We start from the raw sequence: 25,716 nt of genomic DNA on the forward strand, positions 1-25,716 counted from the left end.
TGAGCACTCAGCATTACATCTCCAAGTGAAAATTCTACACCACGCTCAACATGAATTACAACTACTTGAAGTGAATCTTCCATCCTCCTGCCATCCTCCTCCAAATTTAAGTGAGAAATTTGTCTATTAAGAGATGTGGGCAGCATGCAAAGCCGTATCTGATAGAGGATGGAGAACTGAGTACCTGCTAATGAATTGGGGTCTGTTACCTGAGACCCGTTTCAGGTACCTGAAAATTTTCAGAGAAAAAAAACACCTTAAACACTCTCAAAAATAAAGACTGTTTATAGGAAAAAAACCCCACCCTAACTTCTGAAAAACAGATCAAGAAACAAAGAGATCTGCCAACGCCAACTGTCTTCTCAGCTGCATAATCCAAAAAACTAATTGTGCGAGATTAAATCATAGAAATCACAGAATGGTTTGTGTTGGAAGGGCCCTTAAAGCTCATCTAGTTCCAATCCCCCAGCCATGGACAGGGACATCTTCCACTTACCGGGTTTCTCAGAGTCCCATCCAACCTGGCCTTGAGCACTGCCCAGGGATGGGGCAGCCACAAGTTCCTTGGGCATTCCCCACATAACTTTAGTATTTGCCTTTGCTCATCTGGTCAGTGCTTTAGAGTAAGACAAAATTCCAAAATTTAAAAGAAAACACAGCATGGTACATGGATATATTCCTGCTTTTGGCAGTCAGATGAAAGTAGCTGCAGAACTCGGCTTACACCAGCCTCAGGATGTGCAGCAAAATTGTGGATTTACACATAAAGCTACAAAGTCTCAGTATGTTGAATCAGTACCATTCATTTGGTTAGTACTAGTAATGCACATATCAGACTTTACCTAAGAGTATCCCAGGTGGTGCTGTGCTGTGGACTGGGCACAGTGCTGCAGGAGCTGCTGGGGTGGTGTTACCCTTCCTTGTTGTCACTAGAAACAACCATCCTCATACATATGAGGATAGAAATAAGAATGACCTCCAAACAAGAAGTTGGATTCATGCAACTGCCCAATCCAAGGCACATGCAAGGCCATTCAGGAATCTGAACCATGTGGGCAAGGAGACTTCACTGTGCATTGTTCAAGAATGGGTTGTACATACCCCTGTGTGTGTCTGGAAAAATGCAAAGAGAAGGAGCAAAAAGGAACGTGGCCACAAAGGAGGGAACTCCTAGGGATAGGTGGCAACCAGCAGAAAAATGTCTGCATTTGTTAATTTTTCTGTATGGATGGCCCTAGAAATACCTCTTTACATTATCAGTGTCTACTTGGATTAAAGATCGGTGCCAAAAATTAGAACAGTCTTACAGACACAGGGCCATGGAGTTGTGCCATCATGGTTGTTCGACAGTGAGCATTGGTGGTTCCTTACTTTGCATTAGAGACATATATTCTGCACATATTCTTGGCATATGTAGTTATCACAAGTATACTTAGTATACAAGTACATTAAGAGCCCACCACAAAGACATTTCAGAATTCACTGCTCTGCCATTGTAATTCTGCATTTGGGAGTTACACAGAATTGAGGCTATGTGTGATGGGCACAGGCTGCCCCAATCAGAGATTCCTTCATGGGACAGCTCTTGTCTGATGAGTTTAGAGGTCCAATAAATAACTGTCTTAAAGGTCACCAAAGATGAGCTTTGGGGATACCAGTTCTCCAAAGGCCAGAAAGGCCAGCAGCAGCCTAAAGCCACTGAAGGTTCAACCACACAATTTTTAAGACTGGGTCGGTTTATGTGAACTTTTGGGTTTCCAAATAAAACACTAAGCTGGATTTGAAATAGCAATGACTACAGTCTCCAGAAGCCACTTCTCTAATGGTTATCCAGAGAAAGATCTGATAAAATCATTATCTGACACCCTACTGTGAAATAACTCTTAGCCCGCCCCCAAAATGTTCACACGTTTCCTCCCAAATCACTCTTATTTAAGGTTGATCAAGCATGTAGGATGAATTACATTGAACAGACAGGATTTCTCTTTGATATTTTAAATTCCTTCCAAGTTCTTAAAAAGGCCTTCCTTTCCTGCTCCAGTGCGAGGATAACTCTTTGCCTGGAGGCTAACATCCAATGAAATTCATGTTCAAACTCCCCTAATTAAGATCCCTGAGATGAATGACCAAATTAAAGCAAAAGAGGAAACAAGCTCACACTGCTGATTTCCTCTCATGCTTGACTCCTTACTGATTTCAAACTTCAGTTTGAAAAACTGTAAAAGGATCTGCTAAAACATGCCCATTCCCTTCAGAATGATTGTGTATCTTCCATGTGATTCCTGCTAGTATTTTGGGCAAATAAATATATTAAAAATATTCTCCTTGACAGATCATGCATTTTGGCAACTCCCCATAGCCTGCACTGGTGTTGCAAAGGGGCAAAGGTAGGAAAGGAGTTTTCTTTTGTAAAGTTTTTCTTTTGGGTAGAGGAGTAAGAAAGAATCAAACCACTGTGTCACAGGGCTCTTCATAGGTCACTTAAGCTTTACTTTCACTCTTCTTTGTATGTGCTTTCTAACAAAAAAAAAAAAAATCATAGAATCATAGAATGGTTTGGGTTGGAAAGGACCTTAAAGATCATCCAGTTCCACACCCACAGCAGAGACACTTTCCACTAGGTCACAGGTTGCTCAAAGTCCCATCAAAACTAAAAGACAACAAACTTTAAAAGAGAAATGACAATGTTTTTGGAAAAGACCTCTAAACAGATTAAGGATTTTGTGTCCTGTTCTAAATTACTTTTGTTGAGCCATATGAAGACTTGCAGTTTGGGTGGCAATCTGACCCATAGGCCAGCTGCAATCTAACAGAATTGCTCCCATTTTCTGCTCTGATCCCATCTCATCCAAGTATGTCTCAGATGCAGGCAAGGAAAGGGGCACGTGAGCTATGGCAGCCTGGAGCTGGCTCCCTGATACCCTGATTGTTTAGGGACCCTTTATCTCTTCTTCCCTCACATGACTGAAATACCAATATACCCAAGTAATGACAGGCAGAAGGAGCTATACCACCTTTCAGTGTACCCATCTCTGCTCAAGTGGCCAGCTCCAGGAGAAAGGCTGTGGTGGATTTAAATAATACATGCTTAAGCCGGTGTTTACATTGCTGAGTTAGTACATACAGCAAAAAACACAGTGTCACTGGACAGTCACTGCAGACCAACAAGGCATACTACCTTAGCCAATCTCATTCCAACATTTGGAAAAGTATAGGTGGAGAGAGGTCCTCCTTCCCCTCTACTCTGCCCTGGTGAGACCCCATCTGGAATATTGTGTCCAGTTCTGGGCCCCTCAGTTCAAGAAGGACAGGGAGCTGCTGGAGAGAGTCCAGCGCAGGGCAACTAAGATGATTAAGGGAGTGGAGCATCTCCCTTATGAGGAAAGACTGAGGGAGCTGGGTCTCTATAGTTTGGAGGAGACTGAGGGGTGACCTTATAAGTGTCTATAAATATATAAAGGGGGAGTGTCACGAGGATGGAGCCAGGCTCTACTCAGTGGCAAACAATGATAGGACAAGGGGTAATGGGTATAAACTGGAACACAAGAGGTTCCACTTAAACTTGAGAAGAAACTTCTTCTCAGTGAGGGTGACAGAACACTGGAACAGGCTGCCCAGGGAGGTTGTGGAGTCTCCTTCCCTGGAGACATTCAAAACCCGCCTGGACACATTCCTGTGTAACATTATCTAGGTGTTCCTGCTCCGGCAGGGGGACTGGACTAGATGATCTTTTGAGGTCCCTTCCAATCTCTAACATACTGTGATACTGTGATTAAACAGGCTTTCTTTTGTTATCTGGTGATATAAATAGCAAATTTCACTTAACCTCAGCACACTTCCAGAGACTAAGCAGATGGCAAATGACTGCAGAATTCAGATTCAGATATACCAGAAATCAAAAAGAAATGCTCTGATGGCAAATGCTCCAAAAAGATACAGGAAACACTATAGCGTGACTGTGGTTGTGTGTTCAAACACCTATTATATTTATCTTAAATATATTTACAGAAACCTAACACCTACACTTAGCCTACTACATTGAAATACTTTGTTTATATTAATAACCAGAGAAAATTTATTAATATGCATTGCAAATGAAAGCTCCAATTAAAGCAAAAAAATAATCTCTAGTTCTTCATGCAGATGGAGATTGCACAATGTATTGTAACAGAGATTAAACCCAATATCTGCAGTAAGCATTCTGCATTGCAATTCAGAAATCAGGAACCCTGACGTTGTTCTGTTTGAAACACAGTACTTGAAGGAACCCCATGATCGCAGCTTTGGACTTCCTCCATGGGAGTACAATCAACATCCCTTTGGGATGGAAAGACAAACTCTGGAATTCTTTATATAAGAATATGCAAACATTCAACTAATATTACCTGAATTAACCTTAATTTATATCTAAAGGCAAAGAGCTAAAAAGATAAGTGAATAAATATGGAGGAGCAAGAATCAGGTGCAATGTGCTTGTTGTCTTTTATTGATCTCATTATTTACATACCCAAGCTGACAGAAACTTTTCATGTAATTCCTGAGTAAACATTTCATCTGTACAATTTGATATAAAGCACAAATGCATTTATTTACATGAAATTTACTCTGCTTTTATTTTGTTTGCTTGCCTTCGACAAGCCCTAAAAGCACCGCGTCAGCTTCCAGCAAGGTTGTGTCAGTTGTTGCACCCAAGAACCTAGATGTGAGTTCAAGATCCACCAGTCTCAGGCGTACTCGGGTTCCTCTCTGATATTTTCTGTGAAGAAAAGAGTGGGGGGAGACAAGGTAAGTTTTGTTAAGCTACGGTCTTGCATCTCCTAAGGCTGTTCTCCTGTCAGCAGACTGAAGTAGCAGCCCCACAGAAAACAAGGTGCTGAAACAGAAGTCCAAAATGGTTGCAATACATCAGCACTAAAACTGCTGAGACACTCTCTGTAACAGCTCAGAGCCAGTCTCTTGTTGGTACAATCCTGCCCATAGAAGAGCAGATAACACCAGACCCTGTTACAGAATGCAGGCCTTATAGAGAAGCAGTTCATTATACAGGAAATTGTCTCTTCCATTAAAATATATTACTGTATCATCTGCTACCATGCACACAATTATTTGCAGGACAACATACCATTAAAAGGGAGGACAAGTCATCATTAGAGCACTGGTGACATTGCTATTATCAAAAAGTATAATGCCAGCTAACTATGGTTTATATTTCCAACTCTGGGCCTTAGGCAAGGAAGCTTTTCTTGTCTTATCCCCTTCTCCAAAGAGTGGTATAATCTGCAAGTTTTTCTTACATATAATTAAAAAGAAACCAAAAAACTACTGTAATGAACCATTCTGCCTAAGAGGTCAAGTTTTATTGTTTTACATTTTCTTTCTTTTTCCTTTTAAGTCAGAAGATGCAATTGTTCAACATGTTTTAAAAATGTGTGTCAAGATGGCCCTGCCAAATGAGTGAGGATTTCTGAAATACTGGAATCTTCATAATGTACTGATCAAAGTCCAGCAATGAAAATGAGAATTATTCTTCTTTATAAAATTCAAGCCATACTTTTGGTTTTTTTTTCTAGTCAAAGCATAAAGAGCAGAAGATGACTCAAACTTGGCCACCTTGAGCAAAAGCAAGATATAGTTTGAAACATCCTCCAGTTAGCAGGTGGAGCAAATGTATCAGGGAAGTCTAGCTGCACCAGATTTCCACCTTCAGCTTGGGCAGACAATCTTTACTGAATGACAACTGATTGCTAGTGTGAAGCAAATCTGAACCAGGTTTCAACTTGCATATCAAACCAAGATCCTTTTGGAGAATTAAACATCTTACAGAAAAAGACCCTGGACTTGCACTTGTCTTTTTTTTCCTCCATTTTCTGTCAATTCTATCTTACATGAATTTCTTGTGGCTCTTGGTTAATCCTGGGTAATATACTTGGTGTTGTTACAAACTTCAAAAGAAGATCCTTTGATATCTCCACTCTGAACAAATAACTACACTGGATGCTCTGCCCAGCAAGGTTTCTACTGACAATCATCCCAATGAATCCTGTGATGATCTGCATGAAGCAACACAGTGGAAATACCACATTAAAAACATAAAAGTGAAGGCCTTCATCTGTCCAAAATGCAAGTAACTACTGTTGCAGTGAAGAGTACGGCACAGCTACCAGAGACAGACACCAGGTTATGTCTGATTGTTACCTGGATAGCTGGAGAGGATCAATTCTGCCCCTTTCTCTATGAAATATTTACATTTAAATGGAACAGTTTCACAAGAGATGACAGCTATTCACAGAAGCTAATGTGCAACATTTCAGAGGAGTAAGACAAGAGTAAAACAAAATTAAAAGACAATGCGTAAGACCTTAAAGATAGGCAGTATCTTCCCAGATTTGTTAGGCTTATTGAAAATAGACAGTACCCCAGAGAAGTCAGGATGTTTTGAGATAAGAAGGGGGATGAAGAGGAAAGTTGCTCACTGAAGAACCTTAACTGAAGATATCTGTGGTTTTAGTCATTTGGATATATGGGAGAAATGTCCAGAAAATTATCTAGCATGAACAAAACCTTTACCTTACTGACAGCTGCTGGCTAGATGGCTTGCCTTTGCATCCAACCATGAAGTTATCATTATCCTGAATATCACCTTTGGTATAAATAACCTGCCTTTTCTGCCTTTATCAATGAGAGTGAGAAGTGGATGAAGCATGAGAAAAGACAAATTTTTTTAAAGAGAGAAAGGTTACAGTTTGAGAGAAAGTAAAATAAGAGGAACAAAAGGAAATCTGAGAGAGAGAATGGTCTGTGGAAACAGAAAAGAGGGAGCAGACACACTATAATGAGAAAAAAGCATGCTTGGGAAGATATGAAAGAGGGGCTAAATGATAAAGCAAGTGACAAAAAGCACTGAAAACACTGGGCAAATAGTGTAGAAATGAAGGAAACTGTACACAGAGTAGAGCCACACTGAAAAGACTACATAAAACTATTAATGCTTGAGTGACACTGAACTCATACCTGTGAACTACAACATTCTGTGCTATTTTTACAAGATGGACACATTATTAACCTAATAGAACTTAATACTAAACCTAGTGGTTCTGTGACAAATTTTAAGGCCACCCATCCCTTTGCCTTTTTCTCCTCTCCTTCTTCCTAGCGAAACAGCTCACCAGTTACCTAAGGCAGGAGACTCGTTTGAAAACCAGCTCCAGGGTCCAACAAACTTTCTGCAAAAGACTGAACTGAACAAGGTTTAAATTCAATTAGAAATTCTCTCTCTATGTGACAGCACAGTGTGGGAGAGACAATTGAGCTCCATCTTTGTAACTGAAATACAAAATACTGCTTTCATCATCCAGTGGTTCCTTTTTGGGGTGGTTGCTAGACTACAGTGGTGTCTGGCAAGTGAACAGATGAAACTTTATTTTCCAATCAAGCCTTTAAAAGTGGTATGTAGAACCAGGAAAATCCATGAAGAAAATATGTGAAGAAACCGTACTTCTCATGATTAATACATCTAATTTAATAATACATTAATAATCTTAAGTGCAACTCCCCCATTTTAGCATTATGAAGACTTTGCTCATATTTCCAGACACAACTTCAGCATATATTTGTAATGCAAAATTCAACCAACTGAATTTTCATACGCCCCCCCAATTTTCAATACTGCTTCAGCAACTCCAACAGATTCCAACGATTCTTTAATTGTACTTAATTATTAAAGAAGGTTTTCCAGTCACAGCACATCTGCTTACAAAGAGATCCTGAAGAACATCATTTTAAGGAGCTGACACAACTGCCAATTTGTATGAATATAAACATTAGGGTTTGTGACAGATGTTCCCTACAGCCAACACACTTTAGAATAAATGAGAAGTGGAAGATGCAGAAAAAGTAGAAACAAAGGCAATATGCAGTGGTGGTCTCTCCACCACATTTAGAGCAAGAAGCAATGATAGGTTGCTCTATGCTTAGTAAGCATATTCTATCCATGAAGTTCTTTATCCTTAAACCAGATAAAACTATCCTACGGTTAAAGCAGAAGCTTGAAACAGGACCCAGAAACAAAGCAGGCATTTTATGACTCTCAGGAACAGTGTTCTTGGAGACATAGGACACCAGTGAAAAAGGAAAGAAACCATTTACTCCATTCTGCAAAAGAAATTGCTTTATTTTTAAGGAATAATGCTGGTATACAAGATCACCCTATCTCATGACCATCATCAGGAACCATTAATCTTCACCCAACCACCAAGTACTGTGTTTGTCAGGGTTGCATGCGTTTTCCTCCTACCACTTCCTATTGCCAGATAGAAGTATTAAATTCAGTTTGAAGTAGACTAAGGAAGTTTAGCTGCATATATAAGTGAAGACATAGGAATTACCTATATAGTCTATATACAGAACTTAATTATTTTGCAAGTAGAGCCAAAGCTTTCTCCACTTCTATAGAATCTATTTAAAAGAGCTACCAATTTTAACCCCTTGGGAACAGCAGTTTTGCATGGAAGGATTCTGCCTAACACCCAGCTCCAGAGGTGGGAATCCACCAGCTGCTGTTGCTGAACCATGACCCAATGTCAGGACAGTGTCAACAGAGCACCAACTGAAGCATCCACCAGAAACCTTCACCTGAACATCAGCCAAGGATCAATAGGCTCCAAAAAACTTTCTCTAGCTTGAATGAATGCTTGCAGGCTTCTCTCCATCTCTTTTGGAGTGGGCAAAGCACTGCGTGCAGGTGTGTCTTTCCTCAAACATCTGCTTCTACAACATGACTTTAAGTTACTTCAGTGTTCTTTGCCATTTTTGGACTGTCATGGAAAAGAATTTGAAAAGAAGCAAGATGAAACCCCTTCTTATTTGAACTGTAAATCTGCACAACCATGCATCACCAATATAATACAGTATGCAAGAACACAGAGGAAGCGTACAGCACAGCCTTGCTAATGCTGCTTAAAGAAACTTTAAAAGCAAATACAAAAATTAAAGTTTAGGCCCTCTTATTGCATTAAAACTAGGATATTTTAACTGCATGCAAACTACTGTGTCTTAACTTACATAAAGTAGGTCTTCTCTTTGCTAAATACACATGAATAGCACAGCATTTACTTCCAGGCTGACTCTACCCCTTTTATTGCAATTTGGTCTCTATGGTAATCCTTTTACTCTTGCACTGAAGCTCTAAATCTCTGAAAACATTCATGATAAATTAAAGGAAAACCCCAAAACTCTTCAATCAAGATTGCTAACTTTCAATTTTTAAAATTTACTACATCCCCGTAGACTATATGAATAAACAACACTCCCACCCTCAATATTTTTACCTAATAAAATTGGACGGGAGGACATGGAATGATGAATTTCAGCTCTTGCTAATTTTCAAGAATGCTGGAGGGGAAATGTTCTTTTTTTTTAATTTAAAAGTCATTTCAGGTTACAGCTAAAGGTTTACAAAGGGAGTTAACTTGGAAAGCAATAAGCGTGTAAAAATAAGGAGGATATAACTAAAAGTGGAGTTTTGATCCTAATTATACCATTTGCTACCAAGAAAATGGGGCAGTAGTTTTGCAGGTGTGCAATTTCACATGAAGAAGCAGCATCCTCATTACTGCATGGCAGTATGGACTTTATTCAAACTCTAAATTTTAGGCGTAGACTTTAAAGCATTTTGTTAAACTATCCAATATTTAAAACTGCATGTAATCACAAATTAGCAAGCAGTCCTTTTTCTATTAAAACTACTAAAGTTATTAGTTTAAAATTTAAAGCAACAAACCTTCTATTCTTGGAAACAATGCTACAAAAATAACAATGCAATTACAGAAATGGTGGAGTCTCACCAGGTCTTGGCTAGTATTTCCCACACATGCATTTACAGATACCCTTTATTCCATACTATAAACCCACAGGACTGATATTTTGAGACAAATGGAATATTTTATCTTATATTCCCTCTCTTTTGCTATTGGTTTTCAGTTTCCATTGCCCCATTTTGGAATGATAACCTCTGCACTGCAAAGCTGAATCAACTACCTAGGGCTGGCTCGACCACACACACCCACTGTTGACTCTTCTGTGCCATCTCTCCCATCCTGCATAAACATGCATTTCTGAATGGAGTAGGAAGGCAACTATTAAAGTTGGGTTTTAATTCCTATACAGAGGGTGTCATTTAGAGAATTTAATTTGAATTTTTTTTATATACTTTGCATCATTATTTTTTAACATCTCCCAACACATTCTAGCGATGGCTTTTAAAAACTGCAATAATAGGAATTCCTGGATTATCTCCCATACATCATAGATTAATATAAACCAGTCCACACACAGGGTTAGAGCTGAGCCATGGTACTCTCAGAGAATGCCATGAGAGGTCTTGATGTCTTTCAGTTTTGTAGTGTGAGAATTTCAGAATGTTTTTCAGATCTATTATTCAAGATATTTTGTTTCAGTGCCTTACCAGAGTACAGAACAGAACAGTTTACAAGATTCTTAACTTTTTTTTTTTTAATTATGTGGAAGACATCATATTATCAACCTCAGAAAAAATACCACAGTAAGAAAGGTAATGAAATAATTTTGGCCATCACTTTTTCTCCACATATTTTGTTCACCATTTTACTCAAAATCACCCTGTAGCTCCCCATCAGTAGTACTGATACTGTGATATATCTCTAGAAGCAAGCCCACCTCCAACTGCAACTGCAGTGCAGCTGGGATGGAACGAAGCTGTGTGCAGAACAATTCATCTTGTTTCTCAAAAATGTCTTGAAGCATTCACAGATACTCCCGAAGTCCACATTGGTCTCAACTTTCTCAGCCAAGGAAGGCCACACAGCTGGCTTAAGGAGCTATCCTGGCACAGACTGACATGATTTTGTGTAGGTCACCCTCTAAAGCTCTACAGGGAAGGAGCTCATCACTTCCCAGCGACTGGTTGCCAGTATATATAAAATTCTTGTTCAGAAGAAACATGGATGAAATTAGCAGACTGTTGTCAAGTTGAAGGCAGCTTAGTTCTGTGTAGCCATCTACATCTTGCTGAAGCAGGTTTTTCCAGCAGAGGTTCACACTGCAAATATAGTGATGGGGGGACGGTGATCCTGCTTCCAGCAGCTTGATAAAGCAGTCATAACACACATACCCCTCAGTATGAGCTCTGAGGCAATGCTGGGGAAAAAAATCCAAATCCTACCTTTGTTTGTACAAGCAAGAGGGCAGAAAGTGGCAGTAGAAAGGTAACAAATTCAGCACAGAGCAGAACACGGCATGTAGGAGAGATACCAGGAGACTGTGTAGTATCCCATTGCCTAAATTTCTTTAAAGGCTATTAAAGAGAGGACAAAGAACATGCATAGAACTGAATAACCTTGTAAAGATCTTGATCTGTTATTAGAAACATTGAGTTGTCCAGACCTTTACAGAAAGAAAATACCGGTATTAAAAGGTGCTTAAATCTATGTGGGAAAAGCATGTAATGGCAGGAAAGGGAAGTCCAACAGATGCAAATGAGAATCACAATTTTGCCAATAATATTGACAAAGTACTAGGAAAAAAACTCCAAGCGCTGAGATTTTTCAGCCACTGATGGATTCAGCTAAAGAGATGTGAAAACAGATATGTTAGTTCAGTTCAGGATAACCTGCCAAAATGTCATGTCTCGTGATACAGTGAAGTCCTGAGAGATGACCTGAAGGTCCCTTCTGGCTTAAATTTTATTCATCCATTATTTATTACTACTGCATCCTGTCAGTCAAATAAAGAATGGATGCTCAAAGTAGGATTTTCAAAGCATCTCTGTTCTCTACAATCAAACACTTCACAAAAAAATGCTCCAAGGTTGCTGGTTATATTCTGCCAGAAAATGCAATCTTTCTTCTTGGGACTCATCAACCCATTGCCACTTCAGCTGTATTTGTTTCCTGCTCAATTTGGTTTCCTCTTTCCATGAACTAAGCAAGAAACATGCTCTTATTTGTTCTGAAAATCTACCATCTGTGACACCCACCTAATAATCTTTCAGAATATTTCTGCTCCTTGTGTCAAAGCCATCCTTTTATAAGGAAAAAGGCTATATACTCTGCTAGATACAAGCAGAGATCTAGATACTCTGCTAGATAAAAGCCTCTCATATTCCTGGAAGCATTTAGCAGAATGCTGTAAGCATAAGTGAAACCATCAGCTTAAACAACAGTCATTGTCACCTTGTGTTTTCGAACAAGAGTGCATATGTAGAGCCTAGTCCAAGCACTCTTAAAACCAACAGGTGCTCTGTGCACTAAAGCCAAACCCCACTTTGCTCTGACCACTGCTAAAGCAGAAATGTGAAATTAATACCAGAAAGAGATTGAGGATATTAGCTAGATCCTGATGTCAAAAACACCCTGAAGCCTTGAATATAACCCTGGCCAACTGGAGCTTACAAAGCAAGCATACATGCTGGTGAAGCCCTGGCATATTTATTCTGTGGGACCCAAGTTCAGGGACCTTGTCACTGTTCCCCGTGTTTCCACTGCTGGCAGGCGACCAATAGTGGCGCAGACGTAAGAGAATGAAACATGGAAGTTTCAGCCTGGACATTTAGACTCATCAGAACTTCTCAGTTGTGAAAAACTTCTAAAAAGTAACCTGCTTGCCATTAATTAAACTCAAAGTATCCAATATTTACTAGAACAACCCAAAAAAATCTCGCTGTAATTTTTGTTCTAGTCTTTGCAAGAATCAATTTTCATTCACTAAGACTTTTGGGACAGGATTGCTCCCTTTTTTATAGAAGGAATCCAGAGAATAATCTGTATTTTAAAATGATTTCATAGCGCATCAAAGATGAATGCTATAACCTTTTCTCTGTGGCACGGTAAGGTAAGCTTTGACAAACGAAACTTGCAATAGGTGGCTCCTGCCATCTAAGAACTTGTATCAGGTATAGTTATGTCATCATATAGTAATTTATGCCAGTTGCTTTCTCAGTCCATTACGTAAAACATATCCTTCAACTTGAGAGGAAACACGACTCTAAAATAAAAGAAATCTGAGCCATTAGTCCTAATTGTTGTATTTTTTCTGCTGTTTAAACTATGCAATTAACTATTTGGTTAAAAATATTCCTTTGTAATTACAAAATGCTAAAAAATAAAGATTATAAACTTAAATATATTAAAAAATTAGCCATTATACTAGAAAAATTAAAAACCTCATAGCCCTTCATCATGCTTATGCACTAGAAGCTAGGCAAACTGCTCAAAAGATGTAAGAAAAATAGAAAAAAAAGCAATCAAATTCATGTAAAGCATGCTCTAGCTTATACTCTTCTGTCCGTCTTTCCATAAGTGATCTCTATTGCAGCTCCTGACCCTTCCCTTTCCCATGCTGGGACTGTGTCTCAGTGAAATACTTTCCATGCACACAGTCATAAACCTTCATCCCTCCAAATTTTAAACAGAGCTTAGACAATATCGTTCAAGTTTTAACACACATAGTCTCAATCTTACTCTCTTCCTCCACTTACTCCATTTCCCTAATCATAACTTCTCTGATCTCTCACTGGCTGCCTCAGATCTCTTACCAAGCTGTTTCCAGTTTTCTACCCCAGGAAAAGCTGTTAGACACTTTTTCTTGTCCTCTCTTACTTACTGCCTCCTCACCAATCCTCATCCCAGCCAACCTCATTCTCCTTTCAGTTTCTTAACCCATCACAGTTTTTTCTTTCACCAGTACCAACTAAGTTCAGTTGTCTTCTTTTCTTGCAGTGCTTCTCAGTCTTCTCACTCATCCTATTCCAGTCCCCTTGCACTAGCCATCCTGGCAGGGCTCATATATAATAAAGGATTTTATACATATATATGTGATTAAAAATAGCAGGTTTTGATAATCATGGTTATCACCAAAATTCAAATCAGACTGTTTCTGCCCCTTGCTGTCTGGGTAATGTCAGTACCTATGGGAAGAATGACAATAAATTTAAAAACCTGCCCAGCCTCAGTGCTCAACCCTCAAGCTTTGTACTGCTTGGAGAAGCTGTCACACAGGAAAAACTTCAGCAAACCAGGAGAATTCCCATACTGTCAGCAGGTTTTTGTAGACATGCCTTCTAATCCAATCCTACTCTGAAGTTCCCGTCTGTGCTGATGGTGAGTACTGCTCATGTCCTTTCTTTGTCTTTAAACTCTATCGTCACCTTATGTTTGATTTATTATTCTCTTAGGAGAGCTGGATGTAGAAGATGGGTAAGGTGGCTGAAACAGCTATTCCAGTGGCAGACAGTACTAGTAACCATGTTAATGTCAGGGCTGGCATATACAGACAGACAGAAAATGGAGGTGCTGAACAGCTTAAGCAGATGCCTGAACTCTCAGTTGCATGTGAATCCAACAGGAGAGATGGCAAAGGTGCTAAAGATGGGGGAAGGCTGGGCACTAATGGTTTGGGATCCCAGAAAGAGACTGAGAGGAGAGCGGGGTCTGGAGGAGATACAGGGTGAAAAATGCAACTTTGGAGAATGTGGGTGAAGTCTATGGAGAATACTGGGTTGGTGAGAGTGGGCTTCAGTGAAGAGGAAGAAGAACTGGATGGGGCTCTAAGACAAGAGGATCTGGAGTTCTCCTTTATCAATCCACTAAACCTGATGCAGGACTACTTCTTCCCAAAGGACTGCTGAAAAAAGTCTCTTCCCTGAACCTCTCTTCCCATTCTTTTCCCCAATTCTCCTCTTGGCTGTTAGTGCCTATGCAAAAGCACTGCCTGTAATATCTGTCCACAGGCTTGCTCAGTCACTCTTACTGTTCACCTGTGGTAAAATACATTTAAGTGGCAGTTGGTCTAGAAGACGCAGCATATGCAGGTTGCTCAGACAACTGTAAGACAGTGAAGAAGTAAACAAAGATTTTAGCTAAAAATATCTGACAGTATCAACACTATGGTCTTACAGAGCTGAAAGAGGATAAAACGGGACCTTGCAGGGAAAAAGCACCACCGTAACAGCAGATTATAAACCTATTTCCAGAGCACTCAAATCACCCTGAAGCATCACTGAGTGTGCAAATCTACATTACAGACCTGTATTTAAATACCAGAGAACATTATCCAACATTTTAAGATATGTCAAGTAATACTTCGCAAAGTTTCAGTTTCTTGTTGGTGCCCATTCAATCTGAGTGTCCTAAGAACAATCTCAGCTACTTAGATTATGAATGAACAACACAGACTAATACTGAACAGACTTCTTGATGAAAAAAGAGGTCATGGTACTCCTGTAAAAGCGACATTCTCAGATTTGGTCAGGAACATTTCTTTGTCAGCTAACACTTGTGTTATTCATTCAAATGGCTTTCACAGTTAATAAAAGCCTATTCAGAGGCAACATGAAAATCTTATTGGGGAGTGGCGCCTTAAAAATACAACTGGTTTGATGTTGTCAGTTTGATTTTCACAAACTGGCAAGGAAGCTTCACAGAAGCACAGAAGCACTTCTCTGCAGAATGCCATGCACCTGTCTGAGTAAACCCAGGATTTGATGGTTCCACTTTCTGCTGAAAATAACTAATAATAAGAGATCTTAACTGGAGTCTGGAGAGGGGCAGTTGTGTAAAAAGTGCATTTCAGATTTAAAAACAATATGTGCTTCATGAAACAGGAAAACATCCAGAGAATATCCATGAAGAACACCGTGGGCCTAGGCAAGGGGTCAACAGTGAGACAGCTCACCTAGCAAGCCACTCACCTATTGCACCAATGATATGTCATAGAATCACAGAATGGTTTGGATTAGAGAGGACCTTAAGATCATTTAGTTCCAACCCGCTGCCATGGGCAGGGACACCTCACACTAAACCATGCCACCCTAGGCTCTGTCCAACCTGGCCCTGAACACCGCCAGGGATGGAGTGCAGACTGCTCAGGGCAGCTTTTAGAAATACTAAAGGGAGGGGAAAAGTGTACAAAATGGCATGAAACAAGAAACTACCAGACACTATAAAGGTATTAGAAAAGACAAAGGTTAACCTAATGCTATAGTGCCTGAGGTTAAGGAAATACAGACTATCACTGTATATAACTATCAAAAGGAATTTAGAAGGAATGTCAGAAAATTTCATTTTGGAGGCAATAAGGAAAAAATGCACAGTTTCTATCAAAAGAGATACGCAGGCAAAAATGGCAACTGCAGGTTGGAAGTAGACCAGGAGGGACCTCCAGGGAAAGCTAGGAAAGAATCTGCGCTTCTGGGTACAGCAGCAGAATATGTCCTGGGCTCCTGAAACCAAGGTAGCAGAAGGGTAGGAAGGGTTTCCAAAGGGAACTCTGTTCAGGAGACACTGACACAAAAGCAGAAGCATGCCTGTAGTTTTTAAAGGTGGAGTGAAAAAAATAATGTAAAGCTTGAGTAAGCACAATCTAAGCAATTCAGGGGAACTGGAGAGACAAACAAGAAACAGGCCCCAGGATGAAAAAAGCTTATCTAAGAATAGCAAAAAGTAGGTGTATTCATGACAGTAGAACTGCACCCAGTACGTGGAATACATTGGAAATCAGCTTGCAACAATTGCTGTGATGACATACAAGGAGAATAACCATCTTCCCGATCTACTTGTTTGGTTTATGCCTTCTTTTATAACTGTTACATTGTCTTCTGATCAATAGAGAAACACTGATATGTTCTCACTAAACACAATACACAAACGTAGACTTAGAAAACATCCCAAACAAGGTTATGGTTTGGGTTTGGGATTTTTGTTTTCTAGATGAGGAAAGATGGAAACTCTACAGAAAATTAAATCATTTTCATCAGTCTTTCTCCACAGTGAGGAAAAGTAGAGATAAATAAAAATATTTGGGGAAAAAAGGAAGGAACAGAGCTCCTATCAATAGAGGACCAAACTGATAAACGAAATAATTAATGGTAACTTTCTCCTCTACAGTCTCAACTTCAAATTCTCCCTAGAAGCAGCTTCTTTGAGAAATTTTTCATCTAAAAGCTCTTTCTTGAGCCATACCTCACTTTCTCAATCTTAAACTGCACATTCTTTCAACTGGATCTACACAGGTAGATCTTTCACACTAGAACATATTTATTGTATGGGTATAAAACTGCCAACTGAAAGAGTTAAAGTCATGACAATCTGTGAATATTTCAGGAACGGAGATAAAAAAATAACATGATATGGACAAAAAGATCTTAATCCAGACCCCAAATGACAGGTCTGTGCTTCTCTTGCTTGGTACCATGAACAACAGAAGAGTTGGATAGAGCTTCAGGCTGGCAACATCATCAACTGTGCCCAAAGAAGCACCAACGTTCTCTGACAGGATGCAGCACATGAAAAAAACTGAAAGGGCTACATCCTTTTCTGTATGAAAATTCAGGCAAACACCTAATGCTATTAGCTTCTAATTTTAAGCTGTTTCTTAACACCATTATATAGAAAACCTAAAACCAATGTCCTCAATATTATTTAGAAGAAGGCACATATCATACCAAATCTTCATACAACTGAAAAGAGCTGAAAGTACAACAGCTCTATTTTCACAGACAGACCACTTCTGTTAGCTCACCAAACATGGCTGGTCAGACTTCCTACTCAAAGCAGCAGAACCACCGCACATGCCCAGGACAAACCCTGTGATCGTCCAAACTATGCCAACCATACCTTGTACAACTGCTTGCCAGGCTTGGCTCAAACAATTCACTGCCCACAAAGCTAATTTAATGTACTGTCTCTACTGGGGAAAAAAACCACAGTAATCCAACAATACATTACGATACTTTCCCATCACTACAGCAGTTCCCACCACAGGCAACACTTTATCTCCAACAAAGAAGCCTCACATTCCGTGCCTGCAAAAAAACCTATCCACACTGTAGGGATGCCAAGAGGAACATCTGTGTGCTCAGAAGGACACAAAACTGGCTTTTTGTGTGCATGTGTGCGCGCCTGGGTGAAAGAGATGGGGGTGGGGAGCTCACAGACAATAGCTTGTGTGACTGCCTGGTAAGGAAATGCTCTTTCATTCCCTTCCTCCTTTAATTTATTTTTTAATCTGAATAAGGAAGTCAAAGAGCTGCTGCAGTTACCTACTACTTCTCCAAGCCCAGTGAAAAGGGTTAAGCTTCTCCCACTATCTAACTTTAGCCTGGATTTGGTTTTACCCAGAAAGGATTTCTTTAGGTGCTAAACACATATATCCACTTTTCATAAAATAATCTTGAGGATTCTGGGTCTACTTAGAAGTTATGATGACTGTAATGCAGATCTTATTCATTAAATGCTGAACTACCGATAGTAAAATGTCTCCTACAAGATGGATGCATTCATGGGCTTTGATTATGAACAAAGTGAAGTTTAAGAAGGAGAAGAAAAAAAAAACAGACAAAAAGAAGTACAAATACTGCTGCCTTCCTGAACGTTGGGTCAATCACTTGGAGAGCAGCAAAAGAGAATGTGAACCAGGAACTTGCAGTACCATGAAATTAAAACAATAAAGCAATGAAAACCAGCCCAATGGAAGCAAGTGATTATAGAAAAACCCTCTATAGAGGTTGAAGTCCATCACTTACCGATGAGCATTTATATTTTGTTTTTGTAAGACCTACTTAACCAGCTGTTTAAATAATTCAACAATTCTTTACTGATGGATGAAAAAATGCTGTGGAGAAGTACTTTCTGGTGGTGTGACTACTCTGACTCAATGACACTTAAATATATTCAGGTTCCTGGCTATATACAAAAATCAGAAGAAACTCTGTTTTTCTGGAACTATGCTTATTAACACCAAATTCACCTTTTCTTCCTGCCTATTCTCCAGCTGCTCCTTCCCAACCTCTGTGGTGCAATTTAATAATCTGGCAGAGACCATCAACTCGGGCTGCTTCATGCCTCGTCTTTAATGCCAGCAGTACTTCCAAAACTGGGAACAAGTGGCCAAGGGAATCAATTAGCAGCAACTTATCTGTTTCCCCAAATATTTGTAACTCTTTAACCAAGGGTCTGAAATTACATCCCCTTCCCTTTGGGGAAAACGGAGCCATGAGATGTAAATCTGCAATGGAACTCAGACTTTCAATCAGCCTCTCAAACGTTCGCCTTGCTGGGAACACGCTTGAGCAAAGCAGAGGTTTTGACATACCTGTTGCATGTCAGGCAAAGAATGTAACATTTCCTGCTCACAGTATGCAGTCTTAGTGTGCCTTCTCCAGAGAGGAAACTCAGTTACAGGAACTCCTACAGCTCCTGCCCACAGGTAACAAAACAGCCCTGTCATCTGGGAGGGGTGTCCATGGCATTTTACTCTGGATTTGGAGACCCCAGTTCAGCGCTCCCAGTTTAGGAGACTCGGTGCAGAGAGGTCTGAACCTGAGCATGCAGGGCTCAGCTGCAGCAGGGCTCCCTGTGTGTGGAAGTAGGCCAAGCACTTTTACTGGGCAGACCTTGACTACCAAACCATGCAGATCCAAACTGCTTCTCTGTGGTGCCAGATCTGATACACTAGACTCCCAACACCAGGAGCTCCAAAAGGCACAGTGAAAGTGACTTGTCAGACTGTCTGCTAAGGACAAGGAAAAATTTTTAGCTCCTGTTTAGCCCTGAGCCTGCCAAATCAAGGCTGGTTACACATTTCTGCACTGGGATGCAACTTCCAGAAGGTCTTATTGACCCAACTATATAGCTACCTGCATGGGAAGAGTCAGTTCCAGTTCAGCATTGCACTTTAGCTAGTATATCCTGCTGGAACTCAGGACAGCAAGGACCACAACACAGCACTGCAAGAAACCAGCCCACATCTGAAGGACCTCAAGGTTAGCGGGTGCTAACATCTGCATAGAACCACTTGGATGTACTGCCAGTGCATCCCATCATAGCCATGAGATCCTAGCAAATGGAATAAATTGTTATCTCCACCCCAGTCACCTTGGAAAAGAGGTGACTGCAAAGCACAAAATCTAAATGAGGACTCTATTAGATAAAACACAACTAAATACTTGACTAGCTAGAGAATTTACTTGAGCTTAATACTGTGTGAAAAATATCTCACCTGTTCTATGCATGAATAAAAATTATCAGAAAATCACAGTCATTTCTTTATACAATATATGGGCACACACAGAAAATATATTTTAATTCTCATTTTGCCATTTTCAGTGAAACCCATTGATGTGAATGCTCATGAAAACATGATTAAAATGGTGATGTCAGTCAAATGTAAGAAGCACATGTGATATTTAGAGAATTTTCCTTTTTCCTCACTGGTATTGCCAAATCCTCAACCCAGTTTCAGAGCATGACTGTGCTGGGCTCTGTGCAAACATGTAAAGAGACAGCAAATCCTGAAATATCTGCTTGCATTCTCCAACAGTTCTGTTTCCACGTCACTGTCATGGATAAGCTTACTGATCTCTGTAGGACTACATACAGCTGTACAATCTGGCTGCACAAGTGGCTGCTGAATTTGGGCTAAAAAAGCCCAACCCAAGTAATCGAGAACAGACAGAACGAAATAAGGAGGCAACATTTCTCATTTGCTGGAATATTTTCAGAGCAGTAATTCGTCTTCATGAATGTAACACACTTCTACTCTACTTTCCACATTCTCCTCCAAACTTTATGCAGTCAAACTGGAATTCCCCATGTAACTTCCTTTGGTACCCCTCTTCTCCTCATCAGCATTTATTTCATTTTTAAAACATCACCACAAATTTCTGTAGCTGGTGTCACAGGATACAAGCATTCAGTGAGAACATCTGCTCCTAGCTAATGCTCCCACCAACTCCTAGAAGACCAAGCACCTCAGCCTATATCCTGTATTACTGGAGTGGAAAAGGGAAGCTGTTAAGATGCTGTCTCATTTTCTCTCTGTTACCTACCCCTGCTGAACATCCTACACCCAACCCTTGATAATATGCAAAAATACTCAAACCCTGTACCACAATCTCAATTCATCACTGCAGTTCCTCTGTAGTGCTTCCAAGTCCTGATCTTCAAGCCCTACTGCTCAATACTGAAGAAAGTAAAAGTCCACATCTCCTCTGTATCCAGCAATTCTGCAAGGGTCTTCACGTGTTCAATCAGAATTTATTTGTACTGTGGCTCTGAAAGGTTTCCCCCTTTATCTGCAAATCACAGAAACAGACTTCAAGCCCCCTCCCTATTCTTCTTTTATATGCAAAATAATTCTGAACATTTAAGTCTATATTCTTAAAAACACTGAAAAGATATTTTAAGACTCCAAAGATTTCAAATAGTTATAAAATGCACTTTGCCCTTTTACAAACACAGGAAACCATTCTACAGCAAATTGCAATCAGATGTTTGTTATGTCCACCTTGGGTTCTGACAGGTAAGAATGAGTTTTGTATTTTAGTAGGTTTTAAAGCTGTTCAGGAATAATAAACTAAACACATCCTGACAGTGAATTATGGCAGATTCCAAGTTCATCTGGCACACATGAACAAAACCAAGTGGTTAGGGAAATATTTACGAAGAAGCCCAGCACATCCACCCATCACCCTTCAATGCACATCTCCAGGACACACGCCCTTTAGTTTTCCATTTTTAACCTTTTATTCTCTTTTTCTTTTCCCAAGCTTCCTTGAAAACCTCGACTGCTTACCTTACCACCCTCAGACTATGTTGTAGGGAGCTGTGGTAGAGGCTGCTCGTGCACTGGCTTTGCTATGGTAAATTACCTCAAAAGAGCTGAAGGAAAAGGCTACACACATGCAGGGCAGAACAAAAATAAGAGCTGCAAATGAATCAGCAATGTGGGAGTCTGTGACGCTGGGTCATGCTCACCCAGTACAAACCTGAGCTGTTTAAAGGGCAGCCTGAGCCTTCTTCAGCCCTACCTGCCCACTCCTGATGCTGTCCTTGTGACAGGACAACCCCTCAGGCTGCCAACTTGACCAGGAATACATTTGAAGAATAATAAAAGAAAAAAACGCAGTTTTCTTCTGCACGGGCTCCCTGACCCAGCTCCAAATGCAGCTGCACAAGGGAGATAGCCAGTGAAGGGGCTGAGGACAATACCAGCGTGGACACTGCCTGCTTCTGCTCACAGAAGAAGACAAGGATATGATAATGATTTGCAACCCCTCCATCCCTTTGTCCACTGCTAACTGAGATCAAGAGGAACAAGTTAGATTGAGAACAGGACAAATGACAGCAAGCTTTGCCAGTGTATTGTATTATTTCATTAAAGCAAATGAAAGCCAACGGAAAACTCAGTTTATAAGCCTGGAATCAAATGGGCACTCAAAATGTTAGAAACCAGTTTGTAGTAAAGGCAGCCCTTGGCTCAAATGCCAACTCTGTACTAAAGATTTAGCAATACTAATAAAACAAAGAACAGTTTTGTCCCAATCAATGTTTAAATAAGCTTTGTCATTGAAAGGGAGCTGCTTATCACTTCCATCTATCTCAGAAGCCAGAGCCTGTGGTTATATTTGTTAGCAGAAGTAAGAGAGATCTCAAGACTGCTTCCGTACCTTTCACTTGTTAAGTCTTTTCTTTCTGCCTATCGTTCAAGAATTCCAGCTCCTGCTATTGCTTTCCTTCTGGTGATGTAGGGCACGACGCAATTAATCATGATAACAAAATCCTCTTCTCGTTTGTGAGTAAAACTAATTGTAGTACAGTATTTCTTTTCCATCACCTTAGAAGGTGCCTTACAGCTTTCCCACAGTATCAAGTTCCCGATACATGCAGACACCCACAGAGTGCCTAGGTGACGACTCATTCCAGCTTAACCTACCTTTTCAACCAAACTTCTCCAAACAATGTATTATCTGCATTTTAAACGGGGGGTGAAATTCTACCACTTGCTCTATAAAAAGGACAGGCAGGTTTATTGTACTTCACAAAAGATTTAAGGGAAGTATTGAAGGTCCAAGCAATCTGTAATACTCTTGGGGTGGAAAGAATAGTTCTGAAAGTTTTCTCACGCAGGGCAAGGGAAAAAAACTATACAAATGATTTTTACCTATCGATACATCAATTCCATTGAAGTTTTTTATCAACTCTGAAAGAATTTACTTATGTATTTGAAAGATTTACGCCTGCGGTAAAAAACTTCTGCAGCTGGTGGTATTAGTTATAACAATAATGAGTATACAAGGCAAAACCAGGCACTCAGTCACCCAGGTTCAATTCAGTTTCTCTTATAGTTGGGAATAAACTCAAATTATGTGGGTGATAAAACACCCACAAAGCCCAGAGTATGGTTGAGCACATGAAAGCAGGTATGGGTATTTTGCTATAGACTCATCTTTGGTACCTGCTTGGTCATTTATCACCTGTAGAAATTCAATCTTCAACCAGGACACACAGCATACATCCCTCCACAGACAGACAGACATTCAGCACTGCTATCATCACCACTTGTCTACCAAGTTCTTTAAGCGCGTTGCACTTGCACCCTCTCAGACCCTGTCTCGGCCACATCTCATCTGACCCATTTCAGCATTAACCACACTTACGAACTTCATGAACTATTAGAAGAAACTTAGAAGAAAGTGCGCTGTTTAAGACGAAGTTATTCAACCTCAATGCTGATGGCTGTGCACAACTAACGCACAAAGAAAATTATGTCAGTTAAAAAGTTACTATTTACTCCACACTGCAATTAAAAGGTCTTAAATGGAAATGTTTAAATATTTTTAACTTTAGTTTTACCATGTGATCAAATTATTTTAGCCTTTTGACCATGGGCAGAACACAGGAGTAATTAACTAACCCTTAAAATAGCACTTTTTGCATAGCAATCATTTTAATATGTGAAAAGTCATGTTGTTTATAATATGTAAATAAAACTTATATACAGATACTTAAAAGGTAATATATAAAAAGATTTAACATGATTTTAGAATTGTGTCACACTTAACATCCAGAAAGCCAGCAAATAAAAGCAAAAATGATGGCTTTATTTCATCAACTGCAGTAAAAATCAGAAAGAACAGAAATTTTATAGTTCAGCTAGCATTGCAATTACTGTTTGTTAGACAAGAGTTAGAAAGCCCTGACAGGGGACTTAGATTTGTCTGTACATGGGATTCTCTGCCCCAAGAGCAATGTTTGTAGCCAAGAGACACAACAGCAGCATATCAGAATGGCAGCAGGAAACAGGAGGCTGGCTCACCCTGCGGAGCTGGGGTAATGGTAAGGCAGCAGCTATTGTAACATCACTGCTACAACTGTGATAGTGAAGTGGCTCTGGAAAGTTCAAGAGTTCCCTTCTACTATGTGAACAGTTGACTCCTCACACTCTTGTCACGTAATGACGTAGAGAACAGATTTAGCTCTCCATAATTATTTCACTGGTTTTCTACCAGCTTCATCAGGTGTGATTCCAGTGTTTCAACCTTACTTAAGAAACCAAATTAAATTTGCTGGAGGGACTGGAGAAGAGACTGGAGATTGGAATACCATCATCACAGTCTGCATGCCAAATACACGCTCAGCCATCTTTGCAATAGAAAAAGAACAAAACATAACACTCATGTCATTTGATATTGCAATATAAGCACCACTGTAGCTACAACCTACAATTTATGTTCAAACATAACAATTGCGAAGGTAACACTGGACTAAAAATGTCTTATACTACTATTACTCTAAAGAAATTTGAATAAAGTATTAAAAAAAGCCCAAAACATAAAAAAAAGTGAAGACTAATAAAATTAAATAATTTTATATTCAAACACCTGAGTTTTATACTTAGTTCATGCCTTGGATGTTGCAAGATAAATGCTTCACAGCAAACTGCTTTGAGTAGTAATTGCGCAGGCTGTGCAGTAATCTGCAGGCTAGCAGTTTGGTATCAAACACAGGTAACTAAACTGCATCCATCAAAAGACTGAAAATACAGAGATTTTTCAGGGTAGTAGTATATCGGTCTGAAAGATGCTATCCTCCAACACATGAGTTATAGCAGTCTCCATCTCAAACTGCTAGAGTGTGCCATAGTAAGTGACAGAAAACAACTGTAATTCCAAGTTAAGAACTCTTCAGCATTATTAACAGGTATTTCCCGATTTTGATATGCAAATAACTTGTATGAAATAACCGATACATTTGGCAATACCAAGGTACCTTCTTAAAAAATTTCCTTTTCAGGAGTACACTGGTTTATGCATGTGTGTGCAAGCAAGCAGTCAAGCAATGACAGATTTTAATTAAACTATAATGTGTGTAGGTTCGTATTAAATACTGCTATGTGATGGTGATACTGGATGTTCACATGTTTCTTTTTCTTTTCCCTAACATTTTCTAGTTTGAAAACAATACAGGTGCAAAGCTGTAAGTGTTATATTAATTCTTCAATAGAAACACTTTTCATAATAGCATAGGTGAGATAAACAGGAAATTAGAGGGACAGAAGCTGAGAAGGCAAGTCACGAGGTTATTTCTTGCTAAACAGTGCAAGCTCGTGGTGAGCCAGAAAAGACACTATGTACTTAAGTTACACTTCAGCAAAGCCTGCTAGTAAACTGTTTTAGAGATAATGTTGTGTGATTGACCACCTCAGCTCCTTCGAGCACTTACTGAGCTAATGGAAAGTAATAAGAACTGACTGAAATGCAGAAAATGAAACCAAGGTGGCAGAATCAATTCTGGGTAAGAGCTCCATCAGTATTTCAGCCAAATGCTTCCCTGATTATTTCACGGTCATTTACAAAGGAAGTTGAGCAGATTACTACAAGATTGTATTTTTGAGTATTTCTCATCC

General features: G+C 39.7%; 1 protein-coding gene across 1 annotated transcript in view; it reads right to left on the bottom strand.

The window, feature by feature from the left end:
- Positions 1-4,569: 4,569 nt before the first annotated feature.
- Positions 4,570-25,716, bottom strand: part of MRPS28 (mitochondrial ribosomal protein S28) — a 78,808-nt gene continuing 57,661 nt past the window's right edge. Inside the window, exon 3 of the mRNA XM_057426269.1 lies at positions 4,570-4,756. Within this exon, the coding sequence (XP_057282252.1) occupies positions 4,612-4,756 (145 nt within the window). The 3' untranslated portion in view covers positions 4,570-4,611. The remainder of the gene's footprint in view (positions 4,757-25,716) is intronic.

Source organism: Pezoporus wallicus, unplaced genomic scaffold, assembly GCF_028554395.1.
Source record: "Pezoporus wallicus isolate ANWC-B61680 ecotype Strahan unplaced genomic scaffold, APGP_CSIRO_Pwel_v1 contig_4131, whole genome shotgun sequence".
In the NCBI taxonomy this organism is placed as follows: domain Eukaryota; kingdom Metazoa; phylum Chordata; class Aves; order Psittaciformes; family Psittacidae; genus Pezoporus; species Pezoporus wallicus.